Source organism: Camarhynchus parvulus, chromosome 2 (assembly GCF_901933205.1).
Source record: "Camarhynchus parvulus chromosome 2, STF_HiC, whole genome shotgun sequence".
Classification (NCBI taxonomy): domain Eukaryota; kingdom Metazoa; phylum Chordata; class Aves; order Passeriformes; family Thraupidae; genus Camarhynchus; species Camarhynchus parvulus.
In genome coordinates, this window is record NC_044572.1 from 58020934 (window position 1) to 58045773 (window position 24840).

At 37.6% G+C, this 24840-nt stretch overlaps 1 protein-coding gene across 3 annotated transcripts in view; it reads left to right on the plus strand.

Annotated features, from left to right (window-relative positions):
* Nucleotides 1–24840, plus strand: part of RECK (reversion inducing cysteine rich protein with kazal motifs) — a 48978-nt gene that overhangs the window by 21458 nt on the left and 2680 nt on the right. For all 3 annotated transcript variants that reach the window (XM_030969389.1, XM_030969370.1, XM_030969379.1), the window contains 13 exons: nucleotides 6748–6781; nucleotides 7612–7809; nucleotides 8228–8495; nucleotides 9948–10127; nucleotides 11047–11259; nucleotides 12013–12149; nucleotides 12620–12760; nucleotides 14645–14833; nucleotides 18292–18414; nucleotides 18865–19036; nucleotides 21098–21290; nucleotides 22445–22655; nucleotides 23905–23978. In XM_030969389.1, the coding sequence (XP_030825249.1) occupies nucleotides 6748–6781; nucleotides 7612–7809; nucleotides 8228–8495; nucleotides 9948–10127; nucleotides 11047–11259; nucleotides 12013–12149; nucleotides 12620–12760; nucleotides 14645–14833; nucleotides 18292–18414; nucleotides 18865–19036; nucleotides 21098–21290; nucleotides 22445–22655; nucleotides 23905–23978 (2133 nt within the window). The remainder of the gene's footprint in view (nucleotides 1–6747; nucleotides 6782–7611; nucleotides 7810–8227; nucleotides 8496–9947; nucleotides 10128–11046; nucleotides 11260–12012; nucleotides 12150–12619; nucleotides 12761–14644; nucleotides 14834–18291; nucleotides 18415–18864; nucleotides 19037–21097; nucleotides 21291–22444; nucleotides 22656–23904; nucleotides 23979–24840) is intronic.

A 24840-nucleotide genomic window follows, 5' to 3' on the forward strand; every position in this document is an offset into this window, starting at 1 on the left:
GAAGAAGAAGAAAGAAGTGGAGATGGTATGGATTGTATGTAGGATTTTCTGATTTTTGAATTTTTAAAACTTTTGTGTAAAGTGAGGGTTCATTTTTTAAAAGACCACATAGAATACATGCTTGGAGGAGCAGCTTAAAATAGTTCATTAATCTTAAAATAATCCGTAAAGGCTTTATTGCTGCATTTAAGATCCCTTTTCTTTCTTCTGTGCATGGAAAGAGTAGCACTGAAGTTTCCATTAGATTGCAGCTCTTGAGGCTGTGCACTGCATATTGTGAGATCACCTCTCTGAATATTAAGAACTCCAATTTTTACTTCATGTGTTCCAAATAAGACATATAAACTTCTCTAGTTAATTGGCACTGTGAGAGCTTTACTGCAGCTGAGCACTATTAACATCTCCCAAGCAGTTGAAATGCAACTGAAAATGTCACCACTTATTTAGCCTATGCTCTTAAAACTACTTTTCATGCACAGTAGTGAACACTTGGTGTTCCTGGATGGTGTAAAGGTAGTTTTGCTATCACAGATTTGAGCACTCTAGCCTAATCTCACTTTGCAACTTTTAAACACAGAAACTTAAAATGCAGTGCCTGCAGCTTCAAGTGCTGTAATGAGGATTCAGAAAAGTATTCACTCTGCTATGGTATTGATTTGTTTTTTCCTTCTAGGGTCATATGATCCTGCTTTTTGTTGAGATTTTAGTGAATGCTGACTATTAATTAGCCCTGCTGAAAAATGCAGTCATCAGTTTTTAGCTCTTATCTAATTGTTTGTGTGGATTACTCCGAGACAACAGATAATAACTCAAGGAACTCTTTAGGACATTGTTTAGCTAAAGGTTCTTAAACAGTTTTAATGAACTCTTAAGGTGCAGGACTGTGTGGCCTCTGGAAGTACAGCTTAATGAATTCAGGATGGACTCTGACCATACACTACACATTGTAGATGATGTTATTGTCAGCTACTGGTACTTTTTGTCTCTATTCTCTGCTGTTCAAAGAAGGTTGATAGAACACTCAATGATCTTGCCAAAATTTGAGTTCCAGTAAATTTTATACTACCTCATTGTGCAAGTATTTTCAATTCTTTACCGGTGTACATAATAGAGGAAAATCTTGACCTTACTTGTTATTACTGCAAGTTTTTAAAGTTTTTAACAGATGTTCACCATCATTTGACACTTCAGCTGATTCCACTACACCTTAGTATGTTGTTACCTTCCGACTTTTATCTTCTCTCAATAAATTGCAAGATTAAATGAAGTCAAGGAGAGATCAAGAGGGTTTTCTTTTCTGTGCTTAACTGCACAGAGTTAAGCATTTTACTATTGTATTTGTTAACTGTAGGTAATACTTACAAATTAAGATGGCCTTAATTGGGTAGGATCTAGATTCAAATATTTGTCATGGTTAGGTTGCCCAAGACAATAGCCCTGAAGTTATTTTTCTGCCAAAGTTAGTAGAATATATATACCATGATAATTTTTAGGGAGGAAAATACTTACTTTGTGGGTTTTTTGCAAAATACTCCTAATTTCTGTTGTGAAACAACAGCTTCACTGTTGCTTTTCATTCCAGACACTACAGGCAGCCATTTAGAAAGAATGTGCTTATAATGTGAAAGCATGCCTCACAATGCAGAGGACTTCTTCCTTCAGCAAAGTGTTCTGCTCTGTTTGTGTTGGGGTGTGTGCATTTTGGGGTTTTGAGCCGTTACCTGCAGCTGATGAGCTCCAAAAAGAGCGAAACCAGTTAGGTCCTGCAGTACTGGCTAAAATCTTCCTTCAGGGGGGTCTGGGGGGGAAGACTGAAAATGTTCTCTGCTGCATAAACCTCAACACCTTTTCCAATTTCCCTAACACCAAAAAGAAATCTTTGAGAGTCTTTACTTGAAGGTGTACATGGTTGTGGTGCTGGTGTCTGCCTGCCACTTTCTGCTCCTCCTTGTAGTCTCACTGGCTTTAATCACCAGGCTTGGGAACACCTGGCTTTAAAAAAAAGAGAAATCTGAAAGATGGGAGTTGTGCACAAGTAAAACAAATCATTGTGTTTGTGGTTTAGAAATTTTGATATTGCCATCTTTGTTCGCTTAATTTATTATTCAATGCAAGTTAAAAATGGAGTATCAGACTGTGTGTGTACACAGTATTGCCTTTGTACCATCATTTTCCCAAATCCTGATGACTTGGTCATTCCTTTAAAGAGAACATACTTTTCTCCTCCTTTGGTTTCTGTGTTGATTGGCTGGTTTGGTTTTGTTTTTCCTTACCTATATCTGTCTTTTGCCTGTTGCTTTATTTTCTGTGTCTTTCTTCATTGCCAGTTCACTCAAAGATTCCAAAGAAACCTTGAGTGGGCAGAAAAGCTGGTGATCTTAGATATGAGTGCTAATTTAGTAGAGATGGATATGAACCTTGTGTTCTGAAAAGAAGTTGCTGTTAGTAATTCAAATCCGACTGACTGTCTAATGCTCTTAACAACTTCATTAATGAACACATGATTAGACACTAATTTTGAAATTTTTTTAAGATTATCTCATATCTATGTAGCTATACCCCTCACATGTTTGAGGGGTATATACATACATATAAACTGAACATTACTCAGACCTACCCAAAAAACAAAGTCAGCACCCTTAACTAGCATTCTAGCGGTGGCTACACACACAGTTTTGTGAAATATGGTGAGTTGCTGTAACAACTCAGTGCGTCTGAATTTCTTCCCCTGCCTTACTCAACTGCCTATTTTCCACACACATTCCCTCCCCTTCCTTGCCTTACGCTGCCTCCTTACTCCAGGATCTGGCAGGTCCTTCTAAAAGATGATAGCTAAAAAGTGCTTCTTCTATTCTGTTCTAACATAGTATCATACCTGTTGATATCACTGACTTAAATCCTAGGGGATGAGAAAAAGTGAGTTTTCATAGGGGTTAGTGAGAAAGATCAGGTCATGACAAGGTGGTGATGTAAGGGCATGCACAAGACTGTACAGCTGGGAACAGGGACAAGGTGAAAAAGGGAAGCCAGACCACTTCCTCTTAACAGAAATGGGAGGATTATTACAGTGATTCAGTAGTCTGTGGAAATGTATTCTCAAAATACAGAAAGAAGATTTATTATTAGGTTAGGATTTCCTGCATGTATAAAACTGGTTTGTGAAATCGCTATGAGAAGACAATTTTGTCTCAATTTGAGCCCTTTAGAGGAGGAATATTAGTAAATATCATAATCTTCTCAACATTCTCCTTTCTTTTGTGTCCTCTGAACAGGGCAAGTGACACTATTATTCATTAACTGCTTTAGAATAATTTTTTTGTGTCATTCAACTTCTAAATAACATGACAATTTTTCTCTGAGTTTATTGCAGCATTAGAGTATGATTCTAAGTATTGTTTGTGCTAACAGTATGGTCAAGTACTCGATATAACCATGGCAGACAGACTTTAGACTTTCCAGCAGCCTCTGCTGTCCCAGTGCCTTAAATAATAAAGTTACAGTGTTCCTTCTGCCTGGCTGGTTTGTGTGCTGCTGTGGGAATCCATAAAATCAGAGGATTTTGGGAAAGCTGGAAAAGGCAGGCCTCAGAGACAGCAGAACTGTGATTAGAGCTAAGTGGTAGCCATAAGATTTGTCGGCAGAAAAATTATGTAAGTAGTAAGTAAGGACAAATGGAACAATGGTCTGTCTATTAATGCTTGTCTAGAATAACTCCCTAAGCTGCAGAAAAGTATATCTAGCAAGATATTAAAAAGTTCTTAATAATGGAGCTCTGTGCATTGTGTTTTGAGGCTTACAAGCAGATACTGTATTTGAAAGAAGCAAGCATTGTTTTAACCAAAGGTACGTGTGCTTATAGTGGTTGGATAGAACTACTGTCAGTATGCTTTTGCTTTGTGTGATTGGTCAAAAAACTTCTAAAGTAAGCTGTAATATCAAGTTTTTTGTCTGCTGCTGGGGGCGTGAGCTGCTGGCAGCTTCCCATTGTCATCACCGTGTAATGAGACTGATGCTGGAAAACAGAACAGCTCGAGACACCATCCCCAGCAGTCCTGTCCCTTTTGTGATTTGTACATAGACCCCTGGCCAGTGGTATGCCACCTTCCAGTGCTCCATGCAGGGTGGCTCTGGAGAAGTCAAATTTCAGCAGCTTCTGAGGAGAGTCAGTTTAGGGGCAGAGTGTTGTTGTATGTGGCAGGTCCCAAGGAAACTGGGTGGCCACATCAAAAAAGGGCTTTTCTGGTAGCCTTTGCCTGGCATCCACAGTGAAGGATATATGGCGCTACAAAAATGTCATTACTGCTTAGGCAGCAATATAAATCTGTTCTTTACAGATGTAGGATGGTGACCCCACCTCTGTGTTCTTTCTCCGTTAATTCTCTTGTCCCTCATCTGTGTTGCACAGATGGATATGTAACAGGATTTGGTTTGTCTGTAGGAAAGAAGGAAACATCTAAAGTTAATTATATGAAAACGTGCTGCTAGGATGAAGAATGTTGCTGCAAATTCATTGTAATCTGAGAGAAATAATGTAGTATCCATGCTTTTGGGACAAGAGATCTAAAATACTGTAGGGGATGTTTTTGGCATAGGAAAAAAAAGTCTGAATTGCTACTTTATGAAATCTAGGGTTTTGTTTTATGTAAGGTAGATTTTTCAGTTTTTGTGTGAGGTGTACCAATAGATCTGTGCTTTATTTATGATCACTAGAATTATAAATAGTTGCTGTTTGTGGAAAAATAACTTATACTTTCAAGTTAGACGTGTGTTTATTCTCTTAGGGCCTTATCTTGCCACATCTGCCATGGCTTACCCAAGGTATAAATTAATTTTTGAGTGCTAATAGAAGGAATTTGATGCTGCTCATTACAGTATTGGGACTGTCCTGTTTAAGATCTTGTGGTCAGAAGAAATCAAGTAGAAAATACAAATGAAAAACAAATTCCTACACACTAAACAATATCTAAGTCAAAAGGAAAAATAAAATAATCAAGTTAATTCCCGACATGTTTGTATTTTCATCTGTTTGCAGCAGTACAGATCTGCACAAAAATAGCCCCAGGATTATTTGGATACCCACTTCTCTGCAATGCAATGACTAAACTAGTAACTAAGATAGATGAAGAATGGTGAACTACTGGGCTTGGACTAGGTCTGCATTTTGAGCTCTCTTCCGTGTCTTAGAGGTAGTAGCACATCTGGTGCTTTCCTGTTTTGAAGCAAGACTTTAATCCCACATGATTTGGGATCAGTGTGATGGTGTTTCTGTTTTCTTCTCTAGATACTCTCTTCTGTGGGAAATACAACTTTGTTTCATTATAGGGGTAGGGGAAATGGAGATCAGGAATTTTATTAAGATGGGGATTATATTTTGTCGCTATTGATCAAGTATTTGATCAGGTTTTATAATCTGGTGTTCTGACAATTGTAGAGGTTAGATATTTCTAAATTCGAATTTCTCTTTTCTCACAATCATGTAATTTTAGTCTTTGATAACAAGCAACTGAATTTTGGAATTTCAACCTCATGACTTCATCTTTTCATAGAGTTCCAGACAGCTTAAATGCAGTACCTAATTTTTTTAACGGGAAATGTGCTTATTCAGTGTGGGGAAGACTGGGGTTTTTTTTGTAAGAGTTCAGTAGTCATGAGGGAGAGGATTCTGCCCCTCTGCTCTGGTGAGACCCACCTGGAGTGCTACATCCAGGGCTATATCTTCAGCATGGGAAAGATGTGGACTTGTTGGAATGAGTCCAGAGGAGAGCCACAAAGAGGGATGGAGGATGTCTCCTATGAAGACAGGCTGAGAGAGCTGGGGTTGTTCAGTCTGGAGAATAAAAGGATCCTGGGAGACCTTATAGCACTTCTGAGTGCCCAAAGCAGGCCTACAAGAAAGCTGGAAACAAACTTCTTGGCAGGGCTTGTTGTGATAGGGCAAGGGCTAATTATTGTAAACTAAAAGAGGGTAGTTTCAAACTAGATACAAAGAATAAGAGTTTTTTTATGATGAGGGTGGTGAGACAGTGGCACAGGTTGCCCAGAGAAGCTGTGGATGCCCCATGCCTGGAAGTGCTCAGGGCCAGGTTGGATGGGGTTCTGAGCAACTGGTCTAGTGGAAAATGTCCCTGCCCATGGCAGGGGGTTGTGACTAGATGAGCTTTAAGGTTCCTTCCAACCCAAACCATTTCATGACTGGTCTGCAGATTAGAGACCTCTGAAAGAAAGCAGGATGTGTGTGTTTCCCTTCTTCTGACATTTGAGATGTACATCCCCCAGCTGTGCCTTTCGGCTGCAGTTCGAGAGAGCTGGTTGCATGCTGTAGCTTTTAAGGTACATTGTTGTGGAGTTATTTTGTTGAGACTTACTATTTGCATGCATCCATCTGTGCAGAATTTTTTTTTTCTACGTAGAATCTTTTAAATTATTGTCCTTAAAAAAAAATCCCAACATTTTGGGACACCCTATTATAGCAGTTTACCCTGTTTCTAAGTTAGTCCAGGAAACTGTTCCAATTTACTTGTTTGCTTGAATATTTCTCTGTTTTACTATGAGTACACACAGAACTTTGGTGACCCTTGATCTCTTAATTTCCTGGTTTCACTGTTTGTATAGTGGTTTTGTTTTGATGTAATCTAATTGAAGCAAATAATACCAAAGGTTTATTAGCTCATTATAACAAATGATTGGATACTTAAATATTTATTTGACGTTTTCTGGCTTGTAACACTGCTTTTGTTTTGATTTCAGAATGCTCTCTTTAGTTGTATTAACAGAAATGAAAGTAAGTATTTAACGAATAGTTTATTTTGTTTTTCTTTTGTATTATTCATTTTTTCTCTCAAGTTTAAGACATTATGTAGGTGAACATTTACACAAACGTGGATTTCAGACCCATATAAGCAAAAGCCACGAGTAAATTGTCTTACTCAAGTAATAAAGGGATTTGACTATTTGTGAAATTTATATCAGTTTTTAATTTGTGTATCTGTATTTATCTTTTCTGTCATCTTTTTCTTCTGCTTGTTCATTTGATGTGTGCTAAGTAGCAAAATTAAATGCATAGTTGAAATGTTGAAGAACCACGCGTTTTGTTGCCTGATATCTGTTTACATAAAACGAAATCGGTGTCTCAGAATTAATTCCAGTAGAAGCTGTTGTCAAGGACTACTATATGTATTTAACAAAATAGCAAAAATGGGTGAATCACCAGTACCATCTGTCTGGGTTTTTTGAATTATACTACTCTCATATTTGTTTGTTTATTAGTAGCATTTCTCTGATAATTCAATTATTGGATATGTCTGGTTAGCTAAAATAAGAGCAAAACAGCTGAAAATGAGATTCAGCTGGCTTGCTCATGTCTTGAGCTTGAGTTCAAAGCAGCTTTAATACTGACTTTTTTCTCCTGCCAGACAAACAAATGTAGTTTGGCTAGTTACAGATATTTCCAGTCACTCTGTAGACAGAGATTTTTCAATAGAGCATAGAATTTGTTCTTTTTTTTTTCCTTTCATGTCCTTGAGCATCCTTGTGTGTCAGATTTGCTCATCTCTTCATTTCCTTGCATAGGAACCCATAGATTTTCTGTTGTTTGTCTGTTTGCCTCCCCAGTGGGGTCAGTCTGTTGCAGTTACGCAGGTCACCACACGAACTGCCGGGAATATTGCCAAGCAATTTTTCGGACAGACTCCTCTCCTGGTCCGTCCCAAATTAAAGCAGTTGAAAGTTACTGTGCATCTATCAGCCCTCAGCTTATACACTGCGTGAATAACTACACACAGTCGTATCCAATGAGAAACCCTACAGACAGTAAGTACAAGGAAGTCCTTCTTTACTGAAAGAAAGTTATAGAAGATACTGAAAATGTACTTCTTGTACATTTTATATAAAATGTGTTATTGTAGAAGTCTATTGTATGAATTGTATTACTATCATTGTATGAATTTATATGATGATAACTTTTGGGTTTAGGCGCAATCATTATATGAATTTATATTATGATAATTTTTGGTTAGGTGCATTAATAATTTTTATTTACTTTTCATTTTTACATATTGGCTGTGTAGTTTTTTTCCAGAGTTGATTCTATTTAGGAGAAGCAATGTTATTTGAGATTCTTTGGAGGAGGAGGAGGCACCTTACAGCACTTTTATTTCGCAGCAAGGGCTGTTACGTTGTGCATCTTTAATGTTGTTTTGTGCTTGACTGTTCACTATTTTGTTAACAGGTTTGTATTGCTGTGATAGAGCAGAAGACTATGCGTGTCAGACTGCTTGTAAAAGAATTCTAATGTCAATGAAAACAGAGCTTGAAATTGTTGATGGACTTATAGAAGGCTGTAAAACCATGCCTCTCCCTCAGGACCCACTTTGGCAATGTTTTCTTGAGAGTTCAAGATCTGTTCACCCCGGAGTCACTGTGCACCCCCCACCTTCCACTGGCCTCGATGGAGCTAAGCTCCATTGCTGTTCTAAAGCAAATTCTTCCACATGTAGGTCAGTATCTCTCTAACCTCGTTTCCAATTGTGAAAGTGCTTAGGAGTTTGTCTTGTTTCTGGCCTTTGCCTGAATCTTGCTGTGTACATCAAACAGGAAGTTCTGGAATTCTTAGAAAAAATGCAGGTTCAGGATACCAGATAGTAATCTGTTGAGTAATGTATTCTGTCCAATACTTTGTATCTCAAAACATACTGTTTTTTAAGAGGAATCAACCTTTTCTTACATTTGGCATTAGCTTATTATGGCAGACACAGTAAGTTAATGAAACTTGTACCATACTTGTGGTCGTAATAGTCAACATTGCAGCCTCTGGTTAAGAGGTCTTAAAAAGATGCTAAAGAGAGACAAAAGGACAATCAGGTCCACAAACTCTCACGTGCCTTCTTGCTTCATGTTAAAACTTCAGCAGTATTCCTTTTAGATGCTCTTCTGGTTTTTGTCAGTGAAAAATAACTTAGGTAATTTAGTAATTAAATAAGGGAACTAACTATTCTGACATTTAGAAAAACAAAGGTTTTCAGCAAATTGTTGCATGCTTGCAGATTATTGAGGCATTTTTAGTCTAGAGTGGTTTTCTGTCCACTTTAAAAATAGATGGTGATTGCATTTTAAATGCATCAGTGTGTCTGAATAAGTGGCAAACATTTTTGAGCTGTTACTTCCTTTTATATCAAAGTTTCCAGTAACAACATCTCATGAATGCAGCAGGATCTTTAAGGGGTTTAGTAGTAGACACCTGGAGTTACATTATTTCTTAGAACATTGTAGTATAGGATAGTTAATAAAGTATCTTTTAGTTCCTTGCTTTGATAATGAGTTCTAAAATGGATTCTTCTATCAAGTTTTCATTAGGCAGGAGATCTAATTAATGCAGTGAAGTTCTGTATCTTGGGATGGAAACTTTTGTAGTTTGTAGGACATTGCCATGAACAATGAGCTGGGTATTGCTGAGACCAGGAAACATCTCAAATGAAAGCAGCAAACAGTATCCTTGTTTCAAATATCAGGGCAAAAGAAGGAATGTATTTTGCTTGACAGTCATTTCTGTAGGAGGAGAAAGTGTGATTTGAAGCTGAAGGATGGAATTAGAAGTTGTTCATTGTGATGTCAACTTGGATTTATTACCAAAGTAAAATCAGCAGGGTTAGTTTTCATCTCGAAGTTGGAAGTTCAGGTTTCCAGTTGTTACATTTTTATTGGATATTGCAGTTCTATATCCTGAAGTCTTTCAGCCTTACTAGCTTAAAGATATGCTGGCATGCTTGAGCAAAATGGGTTATTTGCTTTGAGCACTACATTTGGGTGCCCTTGGAGACTTTGTGGGCTCTAGCACAATCCTCTGCGGTGAGCGGAGGCAGTGATGGAGCAAAGAAGTGGCGGGCTATATCTGAATGGATGATGTTCTTTTAATTTTATTTTCTTCATCTCTATTTGTTTTTTGTTTTCAGAGAGCTCTGCACTAAACTTTATAGCACGAGCTGGGGCAATTCACAGAGCTGGCAAGAATTTGATCGCTTTTGTGAGTATAATGCAGTTGAAGTTTCCATGTTGACCTGTTTAGCAGATGTACGAGAACCTTGTCAGCTGGGCTGTAGAAATCTTACTTACTGCACTAATTTTAATAACAGGTAGGAGAGAGACACTGAATGTTTTATAAAGGAATTCCTATGCTTTGATTTCAAAAATAAAATGAAATGTTTTTAAGACTTATTTTGAGATTGTATGTAGCTTTCTTTCTGCAAATACGGTTTTAGTTTATTTGAAAATAAATAGTTTTTCTTTAGAATGAACTTTTGGAAATGTATTTAGCAACACATGTAACAAAACTTACAAGAATAAAAGTTAACCTGTGAACTTGTAAAATGTCAGTGTATTACCTCTGTGTATTCCTCTGCCTTGCTGCATAGACCAGTAAGTCATGGTTACTGGAATGTTGTGTATTATAAATAAGCTTAAAGTGTTTGTTAAATTTACATGTTACTCATTTTCAAAATTCCTTTTTTGCAGAGATTTTTCTGTGGGTTTGTACTGTGTAGGACAAAATTGTTTAAAAGTGGTGTCTGAAAGTAATTGCCAGGTTACAGTTAGAGTTTAAAAAAACCCTAAATTTTCTTAGCTGTTAGAGATCTCTGGCTTTTTTTTTTTTAATAGTATGTAATGGTGTGAGTGTTAATAGGAGAATCCTAAGCGTGGCTAAATATAAATCATAAATCAACTTGCATTAGTGATTGACCAAGAAACATTTACAGAGATATTTGGGTTAAGATATTTGCTCTTAGGTCAACTTTAGGTGAGAAATATTAAAGTGATATTTGATCTAAGAGATAGAGGTGAGAAGGGAGTTTCAGTCTTGAGTCTTAAAGACCTTGTGTTCCTTAAATACAGATTTCAAATTTATTCTGATCTTGCCTAACTTGGGAGGGATTAATTGCTTGTATACCACAAAAAGCAAGCCACATGAAGGATGTAGAGTCTTATGGTGGAAAGGGAAAATGTGTGATACTTTTTTTCTTTTATACATGCTATATCTTACCTTCTCCTTTTAAGACCAACAGAACTATTTAGAAGCTGCAATACTCAGTCAGACCAGGGAGCCATGAATGACATGAAGCTATGGGAAAAAGGGAGTATTAAGATGCCTTTCATAAATATTCCTGTGCTTGATATTAAAAAATGCCAACCAGAAATGTGGAAGGCAATTGCCTGCTCCCTGCAGATTAAACCTTGTCACAGCAAATCTAGAGGAAGTATTATCTGCAAGTAAGTACCGTGGGGAAAACAAAAACCATTTTAGACGTTTTACTATGGATTTTAATGAAAACTAAAAAGCTATAGGACTGTGTTTGCTATGTTAGGAGAACATGGCAAGATAAACATGGACAGAATTTGAAATTGCATGGTTGCCATTGCTTGAATCTCCATCACTGTATATTAATATACTTGCCTGTTAATGAGATGGATGTATATGCTTGCATTGTAAAGTGAAAGAAAGAACAGATGTATTGAAGTTTTTTTTGGCTTTCTATGGGGTCTTAAACCATTCCTCTTTTTTGGTTTTGGGATCTACTGATGACTTTCAGCTGACAGAAAGATCTGAAAAAAAAAGTTGTTTTTTTTGTTTTAATCAATTTTGAAAGTAGGTGACTGAGTAGAAAAAAGAACAGTTAATACTGCAGGTAGTGAGGTAGAGTTCAACCCATATTAGAAATTAGTAAATAAAGGAACTGATTGGTCTTGGAAGATACATGCATATGATGCCATAGAAAATGAAGATCGCCAAGCCCAAAGTCAAAAAGGAGTAGTACAAGCAGTAGTTTCTGTCTTTGTGTCACAAATTTGTTCCTTCCTCCTATGTAAAATGCAGCATATACATATATATATGAACACTCTGCTGTGAGGCATATTGGGGAAGTTGTGGATTCAGGGAAGGGAATAAGATAGAAAAAAATCTTTTTCATATAAGCCTTTTTTTCTTCAAGTAGTCTTCATGAAGTTCTGTTCATTTATCTGTAGATCAGATTGTGTGGAAATATTGAAGAAGTGTGGAGATCATAATAAATTCCCTGAAGGCCACTCAGCTGAGAGTATTTGTGAGCTCTTATCTCCAACCGATGACTTGGAGAACTGTATACCCTTGGATACTTACCTGAGTAAGTACTAACATACCTATGCAGCAAAATTAGAAATCAGGATACTTTGAATGCTTGTCATTACTTTTAATAATCTTCATTATTTATTTTAAAGAAAATTGTGTTGAATTTGAGGGATTTTATTTAGTGTATTAGAGAAAATTTGAATTTCCAAATTGCCATAGTTCATTGCTTCTATTCCTTCCTGTATTGGGCATATGTGACAAGAAAATTATTGGGCAGACAAGATAAAGGAAATATATTTTGCATGTGGAGGTTCATCTGGGTCATTATTTCCAGGAATGAGGATTAAACTATTGAAATAAGTTAACTATCTGGTCATATCATGCTTCTACATCTACAATTAAAGTAAAACAAATTCACAGAATTGTCAAAAATATTATTTTACTGGATGTACGAAATGCCGTGCTTTGCTGAAGAAACATAAATCTCATTTAAATCAATGTAGATGATGTGTATTCTATTTTCAGGCCCAAGTTCTTTAGGTAACATTGTGGAAGATGTCACACATCCATGTAATCCAAATCCATGTGCAGCTAATCAGCTGTGTGAAGTAAATAGAAAAGGATGTCAATCTGGAGAGCTATGTCTTCCATATTTGTGTGTGCCAGGTAAGGTTTTTGAGGCTTCTCTTTACTGAATTTTGCAGGTAAAGGTGTCATTGAAGTGTTGTTGAAGGTTTTGAAGTGCACTGCTGTGCCATGGTTCAACCCAACTGGCACCTGAGTACCACACACCGCTCGCTCACTCCCCCTCCAGCCTGGGCAGGAACAATTTAGTCACTGAAATAAAGTTAATAATAGTAATTGTGATGGTGCTGATGATGAAAAGGGAGATAACGAAAAGAGAGGAATACAACCCACAGGAACCAAGAGGTGCACAGTGACACAGCTCCCCTCCCACTGACCCAGCACCCAGCTGTTCCCACCAAAGATGTCTGGACATGCAGCCGATGGCGTTTCTGCTTCTGCTCCCTTCAGTGACACTTTTAATGTGGTTGCACCTCACCAGAAAGACACTTATGGTTATTTGGAAACTGATGGTTTAGAGCACTGGTGTTGTCTAACCTCAGCACCATGTGTAAATGTGAGCTGACTGGGGAGAGAGCCTCATGCAGAATAAGTTCCAAGTTTTCATAACCCTGACTTTGAATGGCAGGGTTGGGTGGTGTCAGTAACAAAGATCAAACCTACAAAAAGGAAGTGTGAGACTCTGCAATGTCCAACTTCTACAACCCCTTCATTGTCCTGCCGCAGGCACTGGTAGTGCTTGCCACACTTTTCCCCTTTCCTTTAAAGCAGCAGGTGTCATTCAGTGACATGAGGGATCAGCTCTGGTTCTTGAAGCAGAGCAGAAAATGTGCCTTTGGTGACCACTTGAACGTGTGTGTGACTGAGCAAGTGAGAGCAACACTGATTTTTACACTGAATTGTGTGGAGCAGCCTCCTTTCTAGAGGAACGTGATGGAGAACATTGCCAGCTGTCTCACATCAGTTCCCTGAGCCTCTTTTCTTCCAGCAGTTCTGTGGCTGATCAGCAGTTTCCCCAGTGGTTCCTAATTAAAAAGGAAAGCTGGATTTTGCTTCACTCATATATCTGCTCTACTTGAGCTCTTTTAAAAGTGAGGATAGGCTTCAGCTCATTGTTTGTGTGAGCCTAGGGCCATTGTTTTGGTTATGCTTCTATGACCCTTACAAATACTTTTGTTTTCCTGGAAAGCTGAGCCTTATTACTTGTAGAGGTTGTATTGTCTTCACTTGCTGCAAAAGTCATTCAAAGTCATCTGAAAACAAGCTCTGAATACACAGCTTTCAGAGAGATAGTTTGCTTCCTTTGAAGGTTGGAAAGTGACTTTTGTGTTTTAATTCAGTCTTTTTATTGGCTGAAAGTTTCAGGAGGTTTGTTGCAGTTCACCCCTTATAGGGTTATTTCAATCTATTTATTTTATTACTTTTCCTTGCAATTTTTTAAAATATTTTTTTCTTTTCCAGTCTTTTTTTAATCTATTTTTCCTGCTTTTTCTCCCTTTCTCCCCTCTTCACATGTCTTGTAAAAATCTTTCAGTGTTCACTTAAGAGCTACAAGTAGAGAAGAAAGGCACAATAAAATATGTGAGAGAAGGCAAAAGACTGGGCTTTGCTTGTGAGACCCTTTAATTCAAATTCTGTATTGGAGAGGGTGAAGCATGTGTAGTATTTTTCACATAACATGTTTCATACTACTACAGAGCTGGAAAATTAAAATACATGAGAATTACTGTAATTTCAAGTCTGTTTCTCAAAAGTAACATGGTTCTTCACAACTTTGTCTCAAGCAACTATCTTCTATTTTTGCTGCTTGTTGCCTTGAGGAAATGGGTGAACGTAAGGGCAAGAGTAAGGCTGCTCAAGAACACTTTATGGTTTTTGCAAGTCAGTGTAGTAATTTATTTCAGTAGTAGTGGCATTTGCCCACGTGTTTACCATCTGTGAGCTAAAATTTTTGCTTGCATGCAGGCTGCAAACTGGGAGAAGCCTCGGATTTTATTGTCCGACAAGGTACGCTTATCCAAGTTCCATCCTCAGCTGGTGATGTTGGCTGCTACAAGATTTGTACCTGTGGACACAGTGGCTTGCTGGAGAACTGTATGGAAATGCGTTGTGTTGACCTCCAGAAATCATGCATTGTTGGAGGACAAAGGAAAAGTAAGTAACAGAGCAGTGATGCATCCAGCACCTGCTCCTTACCTAAGGGATTTTGAGCTACATGAGAAGACACAGAGGATCTGAATTCAGAGTTTATTAGAAAATACAGAAGCTGATGATTGCATCCCTGTATTTCATACTGGTTAAGTCTTACATATGCTGGAGGGTTCCACTGTTGAAATCAGTACTGAGCTGTGCCTGTCTCAATCACAGTCCTGTGTGAAGGGTGTTCTCAGTGCACCATTTCTTTTTAGCATGGGATGGTTTCTTTACTAGCTCCAAATGATTGGTGAGGGGTTGTTTTGGATTTGTTGGGGCCTTTTTCTTCCTTCCAGTGGCTTGTGGTACCTGGACCCATGAATTCCCAAGGTGTGTGTTTCCACTCCAGTGGTTGGCACAATGACCTCTTCCCCTACTTGCTGATTCATTCACCTTAAGGTTTGTTAGTACTCATGCACATATTCAGAGTAGGAAGCACACATCTTAAAAGTGTAAAAATAGGATTGGATAAAAATATAGGATAGGTTGTGGTGATCAAGTGTAGGGTTCAGTGAGAGGGGCATACTGTCCAGATACCTGCCTACATTGAACCATTCATTCCCTTTTCCCCTCTTCCCTTTGCTTTCCCACACATCTTCCTGCTTGATTCATCTTAATTTATCTCCTTCATCATCTTTATTAATTTCCTTTTGCTTTGGCTCTTCCACTAAACAGCCCCTAATAAGTTTTGCACAATCTCAATGTTAAATAAGAATTATAGTGTAAGATATCTATCCATGGGGCTAGTATATGCCTAAAAATAAACATGTAAGCAAATACATGATGATGATGCAGGTGTATTGAACACTGTGATTTTTTAAAGTCTTCCTCACCGTGGCAGCTCCCTGTTTACAGTTTAAATTGGCATGGATACAAGGATTTATTGGGTTCTACTAATCTGACTGTCAAAGGAGTTCAAGGAGATGTGACGGGTGATGCTTCTTAGAAGATTATATTGATTTATTTTCAGATTTAATTTTTGCTTGAGACCTTTAAATGGGTATTTTTGTCATGCAAACTGGCATTATAATCTTGGGGAAAGAAAACAAAAAAAGGAGCTTCTACTAAGGTAGGGGAAAACTTATGAAAGGTCTTGAATATAAAGTGGAGTCAGTGCTGAGCTGTGACCTGTCTGAATTTGGTGTCTTTGAATCAGCAAGCAAGAGATATTCTGCTAGGGAATAGTTACATATCTCAGCACTGCACATTGTTTAGTGTCTGTAAATCAGCCCTTTTAAAATACTATCAGACTGCTGTCCAAGCAGAGCTAAAGCAGGGTAAAAATATCTCATGAGTCCAAAATAACTGAGGTTTCTTTTTTACTGTTATATGAGTTATTGTCACACTAAGTGAAACTTAAGAAGCAAGGCACTTGCTGTAGTTTCATTTGTCACAAACATAATTTTCAGATTGGGAACCAAACCCTAAATCATGAAAGAGGAGGAAATTGGGATATTACTTTCATCACTCAGGAAAGTCTGCCTGCAGTATTCCAGGGAATGGAATGGGGGATTTTGGAATCTATTTTTTGTTGTTGTTTGTCCAAAGAAGATAAAAGGCAGCCAAACACACTTAAAATTTTTATTTTGGGTTTTGGATTTTTTTTTCCAGAGTCAGTACTATTCGTTCATGGAAGCAGAACAATGAAAACATCTTAACATTAACAATATATTTGATGGGCAGTTGTAGAAAATATCTTGTGAAACTAGATACTTCTAAGATACAGTTCTCAACAAATGCAGTTTTTAAATGATGACTGTAACTTTTTATGGACCATTCTATCCAAGGGAACTTGCAGTTTTTCAGATTATTTGTGAAAATAATCACAAATATGTTGGATGCTGTATTTGTATTTTATGGTTGTACAGTGTACAGCTCTCACCTGTTCTAGGGACCATAATATGTGTAGCTGTAGATATTCAGTAAGTGCTGTTCATTTAAAAACAAACAAACTACCACAACCCCAAAACCAGACAGCTTCCTCTTTTACCATAGTGACTTATGAAGTGTTTGTGGTGATTAAGACTCTAGGTATTATGTAATAAAAAATAAAAATTACCAGGTTCCAAATTTGTTAGATGATGCATTGAAAGCAAAGAATTAAAAGTTTATGGTCATCATGTAAATATTTTGCAGTAACTACATTTCATTGGTTTATATGTCAGTCGTAAAAAGCCAGGGTTTAGACATAACATCTGAACTGTGTTTTTTAAAACCATTCTCTATAAAGAAAACAACTCTGAATGTTTTGAATGATGCTGGGATTTTCTGTGTTGTGAGTTGACTCCAGCCAATGAAATGATTACTGATGAGGACAGGTTGGCTGTGTGCACTCTTTGACAGTGAAAGACAATACCCCTGCACAGTTTTCAGGTGGATCCTATGTCTGGTACTCTGATGAATCACCTGAGATCCTGTGTTTGGCATTACCTTCTAAGCTTTTCTTCCCTGCTGGCAAATTCTTTGCTCCTTTGAGTAGTACTGTGGTGTAAAGAGAGCTTTTTGTGCTGCAGAGGCTTTCTCTCCCACCCCCTCTTGTTCTGCCCTCATTTGTCTCTGAGCACCTCTTCTGAATTGCTCCAGTGCTGAGGAGTTTCCTTGTGCCTGTGTAATATTTTCTTAAAAATTCTAATTCTCAATCTCAACCCTTTGAAAAGAGATGAGAGGGAATTACCTTATTCTGTAAGGTAATTACTATTATGTTTTCCTCAAGAGCTGTGTACTTGTTGGTAGTCTTTGATAACCAGCTTGGTTATGGATAGATCAGAGTCTGTCATCAACATGAATTGATTTGATATAAAACACACATCACAGTGAAGGGCAGTCGTATGGGCAGTTCAGAAAACCAAATAGGAGTTGCTAAATTTAAGAAAAATCCCCTAAGTTTGCAGTTTGATTCTTAGATTCAGGTGTTAAGTTGTTACTGACTTATAAAATACATTCCAATTCAATTAAGGCTGGAATGAAGCATTGGCACTTTTACCTCTTGACAAACACATACAAGTTGTGCTTTATGTGTGAGACTAAAAGTTTAGGAGGTATATGTAAATTTAATTTAGAAGAATGTGTTTTTACAAAAGCTTTACCTTTAAGAAAACATGAAGCTTGCTAGCCAGAATTTATTATTCTTAAAAAAAAAAAACAAACTTAAAACCTAATTTATTCAGGCTTTGAAAGGACTAAGTGCTTGCTTCTGTGGTTAACTAATTAATCAAAACCACATGTGAACAGACTTTTCCTGTAAGTGAATAAAGCAAAACTTGAAATCTATTAAAAAAAAAATGGAAATTTCAGTGGGAAAATATACTGAAAAGGGAAATTACAGAAACAATTAATGAGAATGTAATATCTTTGTAGTGCATATGAATATGTAGTCTTCGGGTGTATTTGCATTAATTGTATGTATTTATTTAATTAAGGCCATGGAACGTCCTTTAATATAGATTGCAATGTCTGTTCCTGTTTTGCTGGAAACTTGATTTGTTCCACACGTCAGTGTCTAACTGAGCACAGCTCGGAGGATGAACGTCGGAAGTTTACAGGTAACTTTCCAAACCATGAAAATTCCAAGTTGAGTATTTTTAGAGCAGGAATTATCAACTAAATTCTTTCTGCAGTATTAATGGAAAGCACCCGATAATTTGTTATTACTATGGTTTTTTAACTATTTTTTTTTTCTCACATCCAACATGCACTGCAGGAAAAAAAATCAATACTGAGAAATAAAACCTCAAGTAATACCTAAAAATAAGTAGAGACAGAGTGCACTAGGGATGAGAGAAAAGGAGTTTAGGGGAAAAGTGGAGAAAGCTGAGTAGAATGAGCAAAGGGGCAGGACACAAACTTCCCTTCCTGCTGCTTGTGCTCCAGCATTGCTAAATGACAGGTGGGAGAAAGGGGCTGAAGGCAGAGATGCCTCAGTGATTCCTTTTGTATCTTGTGTCATGGAAAATGAGTGTGCACCCAGTCCCTGTTCTGTGTTGCTCCTGCAGGTCTGCCCTGTAACTGTGTGGACCAGTTTGTCCCAGTCTGTGGCCAGAACGGGCGCACGTATCCCAGCGCGTGCATAGCTCGCTGCGTTGGGCTCCAGGACAACCAGTTTGAGTTTGGATCGTGTATTTCCAAGGATCCTTGCAACCCAAACCCTTGTAATAAAAATCAAAGGTAAAAGCAGAATACGTTTTTCAGTTTTTCTTTGGCTTCATCCATCCATAAAGCAGATTTACATGTTCTTTGAACATGTTGTATATTGTAACATTCTACTTTGGGCCTAGTCCAATAAAAATAACTGTTTGAAGTAGCTGCTTTTTATTTATCATAGTTAGTAATATTGGACTGTAATAACTGCCAGTTCTTGGTTCCAGTTTTGTAGTGCTATGCCAATTAAATTCATTATGCAGATCTCGGTTTAGCAATAAAGGAGACTTCACATACATTTTCAAAAGTGGGAGAATCAGGTTTTGTCAAAATGGCAATAACTGCCATTTTACTACTTTGTTTCACACCTTCTTTTACTAGTTTACAAAGAAGACCCACATGTGAATTCAAGACTTGGAGTCAGTCTTGCTTATTCAGTCAGTAATCTGTGCTTTTTGTCTCTAAAATAGGAAAATATCAATCACTCTTTTTTTCTTAAACTGAAATCTTATGAAAACTGTCTGTACAATCTCTGGTTTTTCAATATCAAAAAAAGCAAAATCTGCATAGACAAATATATTAAAACAAAAATATGCTTTGTACTAGTGTCAGGCAAAAAAAATCTGACCTTTCTTACAGAGATCAAAGTCTGCGGCTCACAATATTGGTCTCTGTCTTCAATTTTCCCAGTGTTGTGCAATATTGCAGTCTCCTTTGAATTAGTGCATTTTTCTGTTTTGAAAAAAGCCATCAAAATAAGCTGTGTAATATTGTGCTTTCATGAAAGCTGATTGTAGCAATTTTAGGGTTTTTTCCTTTTTCTGCACTTAAAATGCCATGATGCAGAAAAATACTGAGAAAACACTGTAGTTTTGTAGCTGTTACAGCCATAATGGCATTCAAAATTGGAATTTCAAACCTGCATTGTGGATAAACATTTTTTACTTTTTATGTTTGAAATTTGTAGAGTACATAGAGGCTTTCCATTTTTTCAAAATGCCATTATGCTTAGAACCTCAACTTGTAGTTTCAGTAAAGGACTGTACACAGTACATTTTTCTGGGTCAGTTTGATAATGTAGCTCAAACTGAACATGCTCGTCTGAAGATGCCCCTGATGCACTTGAAATGTGTTTAGGATCTTACATTGCACTTGTGAAGTGTTTAAATCTCAGAATTTCCAAGCCTTCCCTAATATCAAAGGCGTGTCTGTAATGCATGGGAGTGCGGCACTCAGAGAGAATAAGGACATACTGTGCATTATCCAGTGGTGGCAGCACTGCTGTGATTTATGGAAGGAGGGAGTTGTCCAGAGAGCCATGAGAGCTTTCATCAGCCTGCTCAGCAGGCTGCATTGGGTGGCATTCCTCTAGCACAGGGATGCCTTGCAGGGCCTATGCCAAATGCTTTGCAGCTAAGATCATGGAAGGTACATGGTTAATCCAAAGGGGAAAGAAATTGTGCTGGTTTTCTGTCTGTACTTGTCTGTGAAGGCTGCAGAGGAATGGATGCCAAGAAGGTGTAAATACGAGATTTTTCTGTTTGCAGTCATCCTCTAGGTGGGATGCTGTACAATATCCCAAACCTCCAAAGCTAGAATCCAATTAGATAGTTGTAATTGAAACCATATAATCTTGTAGGTCTTGTTTTCACCCTTTTCTCAGAGAAGGATGAGTCTAGACCTCTGCAATACAATTTTTTCTTCTTGCTGTTTCCATGTTTTCTCTAGCCTAGCTGTTCTTAAATATTCATTTACAAAATGAAGTATGGGAGTAGGTAAGAAGTTTATCCAAGCCTTTGTCAATAATCCATTGAAAAATACTTGGTAAAAGATAAATGTTAGTGGAAACTACAGATGTGTTGACATACATTGAGTAAACGTGGTCTGAAACTCTTCCAGTTTTGTGATGAGACCTGGAAAGGGCTATTCAGAGTGTTCTATCACTTGTATTTCCCGCGGCTCTGCTGAACCACAGGGAGTTCTAAAGCACTGGAGAAAATTTCACTGAAAATATTTTCCCTCAATTTTTGAGAATTAAAAACAAAATAATCCCATGACATGACATGAAATTATTATGACTTTCTGCAGGTGCATACCAAAGAAACAAGTGTGCTTGACCAATTTTGAGAAGTTTGAATGCAGCCAGCATGAATGTGTGCCAAGGCAGTTAAATTGTGACCAGACACGGGATCCTGTTTGTGACACAGACAATGTGGAATACACTAACTTGTGTACTTTGTACCAAAAAGGAAAAACTTTGGCATATCGAGGACCATGCCAGGTAGGAAGTGGTTCTGGCAATAAGTATCAAATCTTCTTTGTTCCTTAGTGTTCAACTTAACAATTTTTATTTTTATTTTTTTAAATATTGTTTGCTTGTTTGGGTCTTTTTTAAGTATTCTTTTTGTGGTTAATAGCTAATAAAAAATAGTAATCTAAAAACTTATTTTTAACTAGTATAAAAATAATCTCACAGTCTTCAGAATTTTGTCACGTGTTTCTCTGCTCAACAGTTCTCTCAAAGCCAATCAAAAGCTCTACTTCTGCTTTCTTGGGGGTAATACTCTTGATATTTATATCTTCCTATATATACTATTAAAGCTTGCATGCTAAGGTGTGTTTGCAGTAATTAGTGCAGTTCCTTGGTCACTTAAATGCTAATTCTTACCAATTTTAACTCGTTGAAATATAAAATAATATAAAATAATGCCCAATCATACAAAGTCTTTAGCTTTTTGTGTGATTGTGCCTCATGTTTACCAACTTCATTGCTCAGGATCTATTTACATACTAGGCAGTTTGTAATAATTTTCTAGTTTGCATTAGATTAGTCTTCATATTAATCCTTGAGAAGGATTAAAATTAGGTTTAGTTTTTGCATCGCACCACTCTCTACGGTGGTGTTAGACAAGGTGGTTCTGTCACCTTACAATAACATATACACAAATGTAAGTCATATAGGTAAATAAGTGATATATAAAAATATACAAGAATGTGTTAGAAACATGTGTGCATGCACACTAAATTTTAAGCACACAAAGCCACACTCAGATGAATTAATAAATTACTAATGAGTTAATTATTAGTAGAATAATTTAAGTTATAGTGAAATTATAATTATTTGAATTTATTTCATAGGTTAATTTAAATATGGTCATTTTATTTAAGCATTGCACAGAACAAAAGATTTTAGTTTCTGAAATATGTTTTATTGTGCATTTCTCAGACTCTGTCACCTTCTTGGAGTACTTACCTTTTCATTTATGGCCCATTCATAAAGTGGCAGGTTATTTCCTCTGGATTTCCTACCTTTCCAAAGGTTTGACAATATTAGCAGTGAGTTCCCATTAACTTTGCCTTTCCTGGTGTTGAAACGACTCGGCAGTTTGTGCGGCGGGGCCGAGCCGTGGCTGCAGGCGCTGCCGTGTGTTCCAGCCCTTCTGCAGGTCACCGGAGCCTGTGTGCGGGCACAACGGGGACACCTACGGCAGCGTCTGCGCCGCCTTTGCCGACCGCGTGGCCGTGGACTACCAGGGACACTGCCAGGCCGTGGGCGTGCTCTCCGACCGCAGCTCCCACTCCGAGTGCGCCTTCGTCAGCTGCCCCCAGCTCTCTGCCACCGCCTGCAAACCCGTCCTGGCGCCAGGTGGGCCGGTCACTGCAGACAGGGGACAGTTCTCCAGGGCGATGCTTGGAATAAAACAGGCTTTAACATATTGTATGAACAGAAAGCATAAAGCCATGGCTCTGCTTAGGGCTAGAACCAGCCAGTATCAGGACTCAGATAAGTAAACCTGAATTGGAAAGACCTTGGCTTTAGGGGGATGCTCCTTCAGTCTCTTAGAGACTGGCAGCTGGGATGAGTTTGGGAGAAACGAATGAGCTCTGTGGTGTCCAGGGTAGGATGCTTCTAGGAATCTGATGAGTAATTTTTCAGAAGTGGCAGCACAGATTCCACATTGGAATGCTGAGCTGTCATCAGCATTGGGTTCCCAGAAGGGCAAAGATGGTATTTAGTTAGTTAGGAGACAAAGTAAAATGCCATATGTATTCACAGTACTGTGGAAGACAGCAGGAGTAGTTTTGCAGTGTGCTGGCTTGAACCAGTTTTTTATTGTTTCCATAAGTGCTTCCTTTATGAAACAACAACTAATCACAGGTAATACACAGAGCAAGAAAAGCTCTGTTCTTAAAATGAAAGTTTTATTTCTTTTTCTCCTTTCTTGCCCCCTTTGAAAAAGGTCTTTGTGCTTTGTAATCACATTTAGTACCGTAAATGTCACTCTGTGAATGTGAATTACATATAAGTTGGTGAGTGGATTTAATACACAGCCATGGATAGAAAGTTGAAATATTATTCCTTTGGTTTCTGACATGATGAGGAAAACCAGTAGGAGAAATATAACATCTGTCAGAAAAGCACTTTTTCTCCCTTGTTATCTAAAGCTTTTACTCTCCAACATGGTGTAACTGCAGAAATTAATCCTTGCAATGTGCATAAAGCTTCTGTCATGTCCTAGCTATATCAGTTCTTGAAATCCATCATTTCTGTAGGTGATATGCATGCATCCATACAAAATCTTGTGGTACACACAGTGCCTCCAGTTTTTAGCTTACAATAATGAAGGATCTTAAAAAGAGTGAAAGTTCATCATGTTGCTTGATGCTGATAGTAGTAAAAGTGTGTGGAAAGGTGACAGATTTTGCATTATAAATGTTTTCAATATTAAAATAATATTAGAAATGTGCAATTCTGCTGTCAAATTGAAACATTTACTTTGCTTTGGTAATTTTGCTATTTTCATGCTTAGTTAATATTCAGATTTTGACTCTTGCTTACTTAAAGGTGAAAAGACTACTTGTTTTTATTACTGAGATTTCTTTAATTCACATAGGAGCCTGCTGTCCACTATGTGCTGGAATGCTGAGAATCTTATATGACAAAGACAAGCTGGATAATTTTGCAAGGGTAAACAAGTTCAATCATGCCTAATGTTAAATGGTATATGAAAAGTCAAGTTACAGTGCACTTCCTCCTGAAAGGTTAACATGTTATAAAAACCATTATTTTTTATTTGTTTTTTGTGATTGTTGGGGTTTTTTTTTCCTTGTACTGCTTATACTTTCCTTTATTTCTTTATCTGAGTCATAAATTGAATTAGAATACAAAGCAAAACAGAATTAGAGTAGACACAAACAAGCAGACACAGGTTTGCGGTTTTTAATACTGCAGTTTGCAGTTTTTGACTTGTAATAATGCAGACAAATTATATGGGAACAGCATCTATGATTCTACTGCTTTCCTGTCAGAGATTTTGTGTTTGTAGGTGCTGTGTATGTGTGTTGACCAATTTTGCTGAATAACAGTGTCTGCTGGGTCATGACAGCATCCTGGAGTGTTGTCCAGTTGTCATCTCTAATGGTACGAGGGACACAGTGGCTACTGCAGCTTCTCAGTTCATACATTACAGCATGTGACCGTGAAGAATTTTTAGTTTCTGTTAGAAGAAACCCTTCTAGTTAAAGAAACGTATTGGTCTTATTCAAGTAGTTGGTGATAACTTCTCTCACCTACTATGCACCCTAATACCTGGATTGTAATGTCTGCCTCTTTTAGTTCAGACAGCTGGTTCATGTGAGAAAAACCTACTTCAAATACTACAGAGTTCTATAAATCTAGGGCTGCTCTGCCTCTTGTTTTCCAGTGTGGGAGCACAAACCACTGTAACAGATAACCAGTTACATTATTTTGAGGTATGTGATACACAGACACACTAACCATGAACATGGACAACACCACATATCAAAACCACACAGTATAAGAAGTAAAT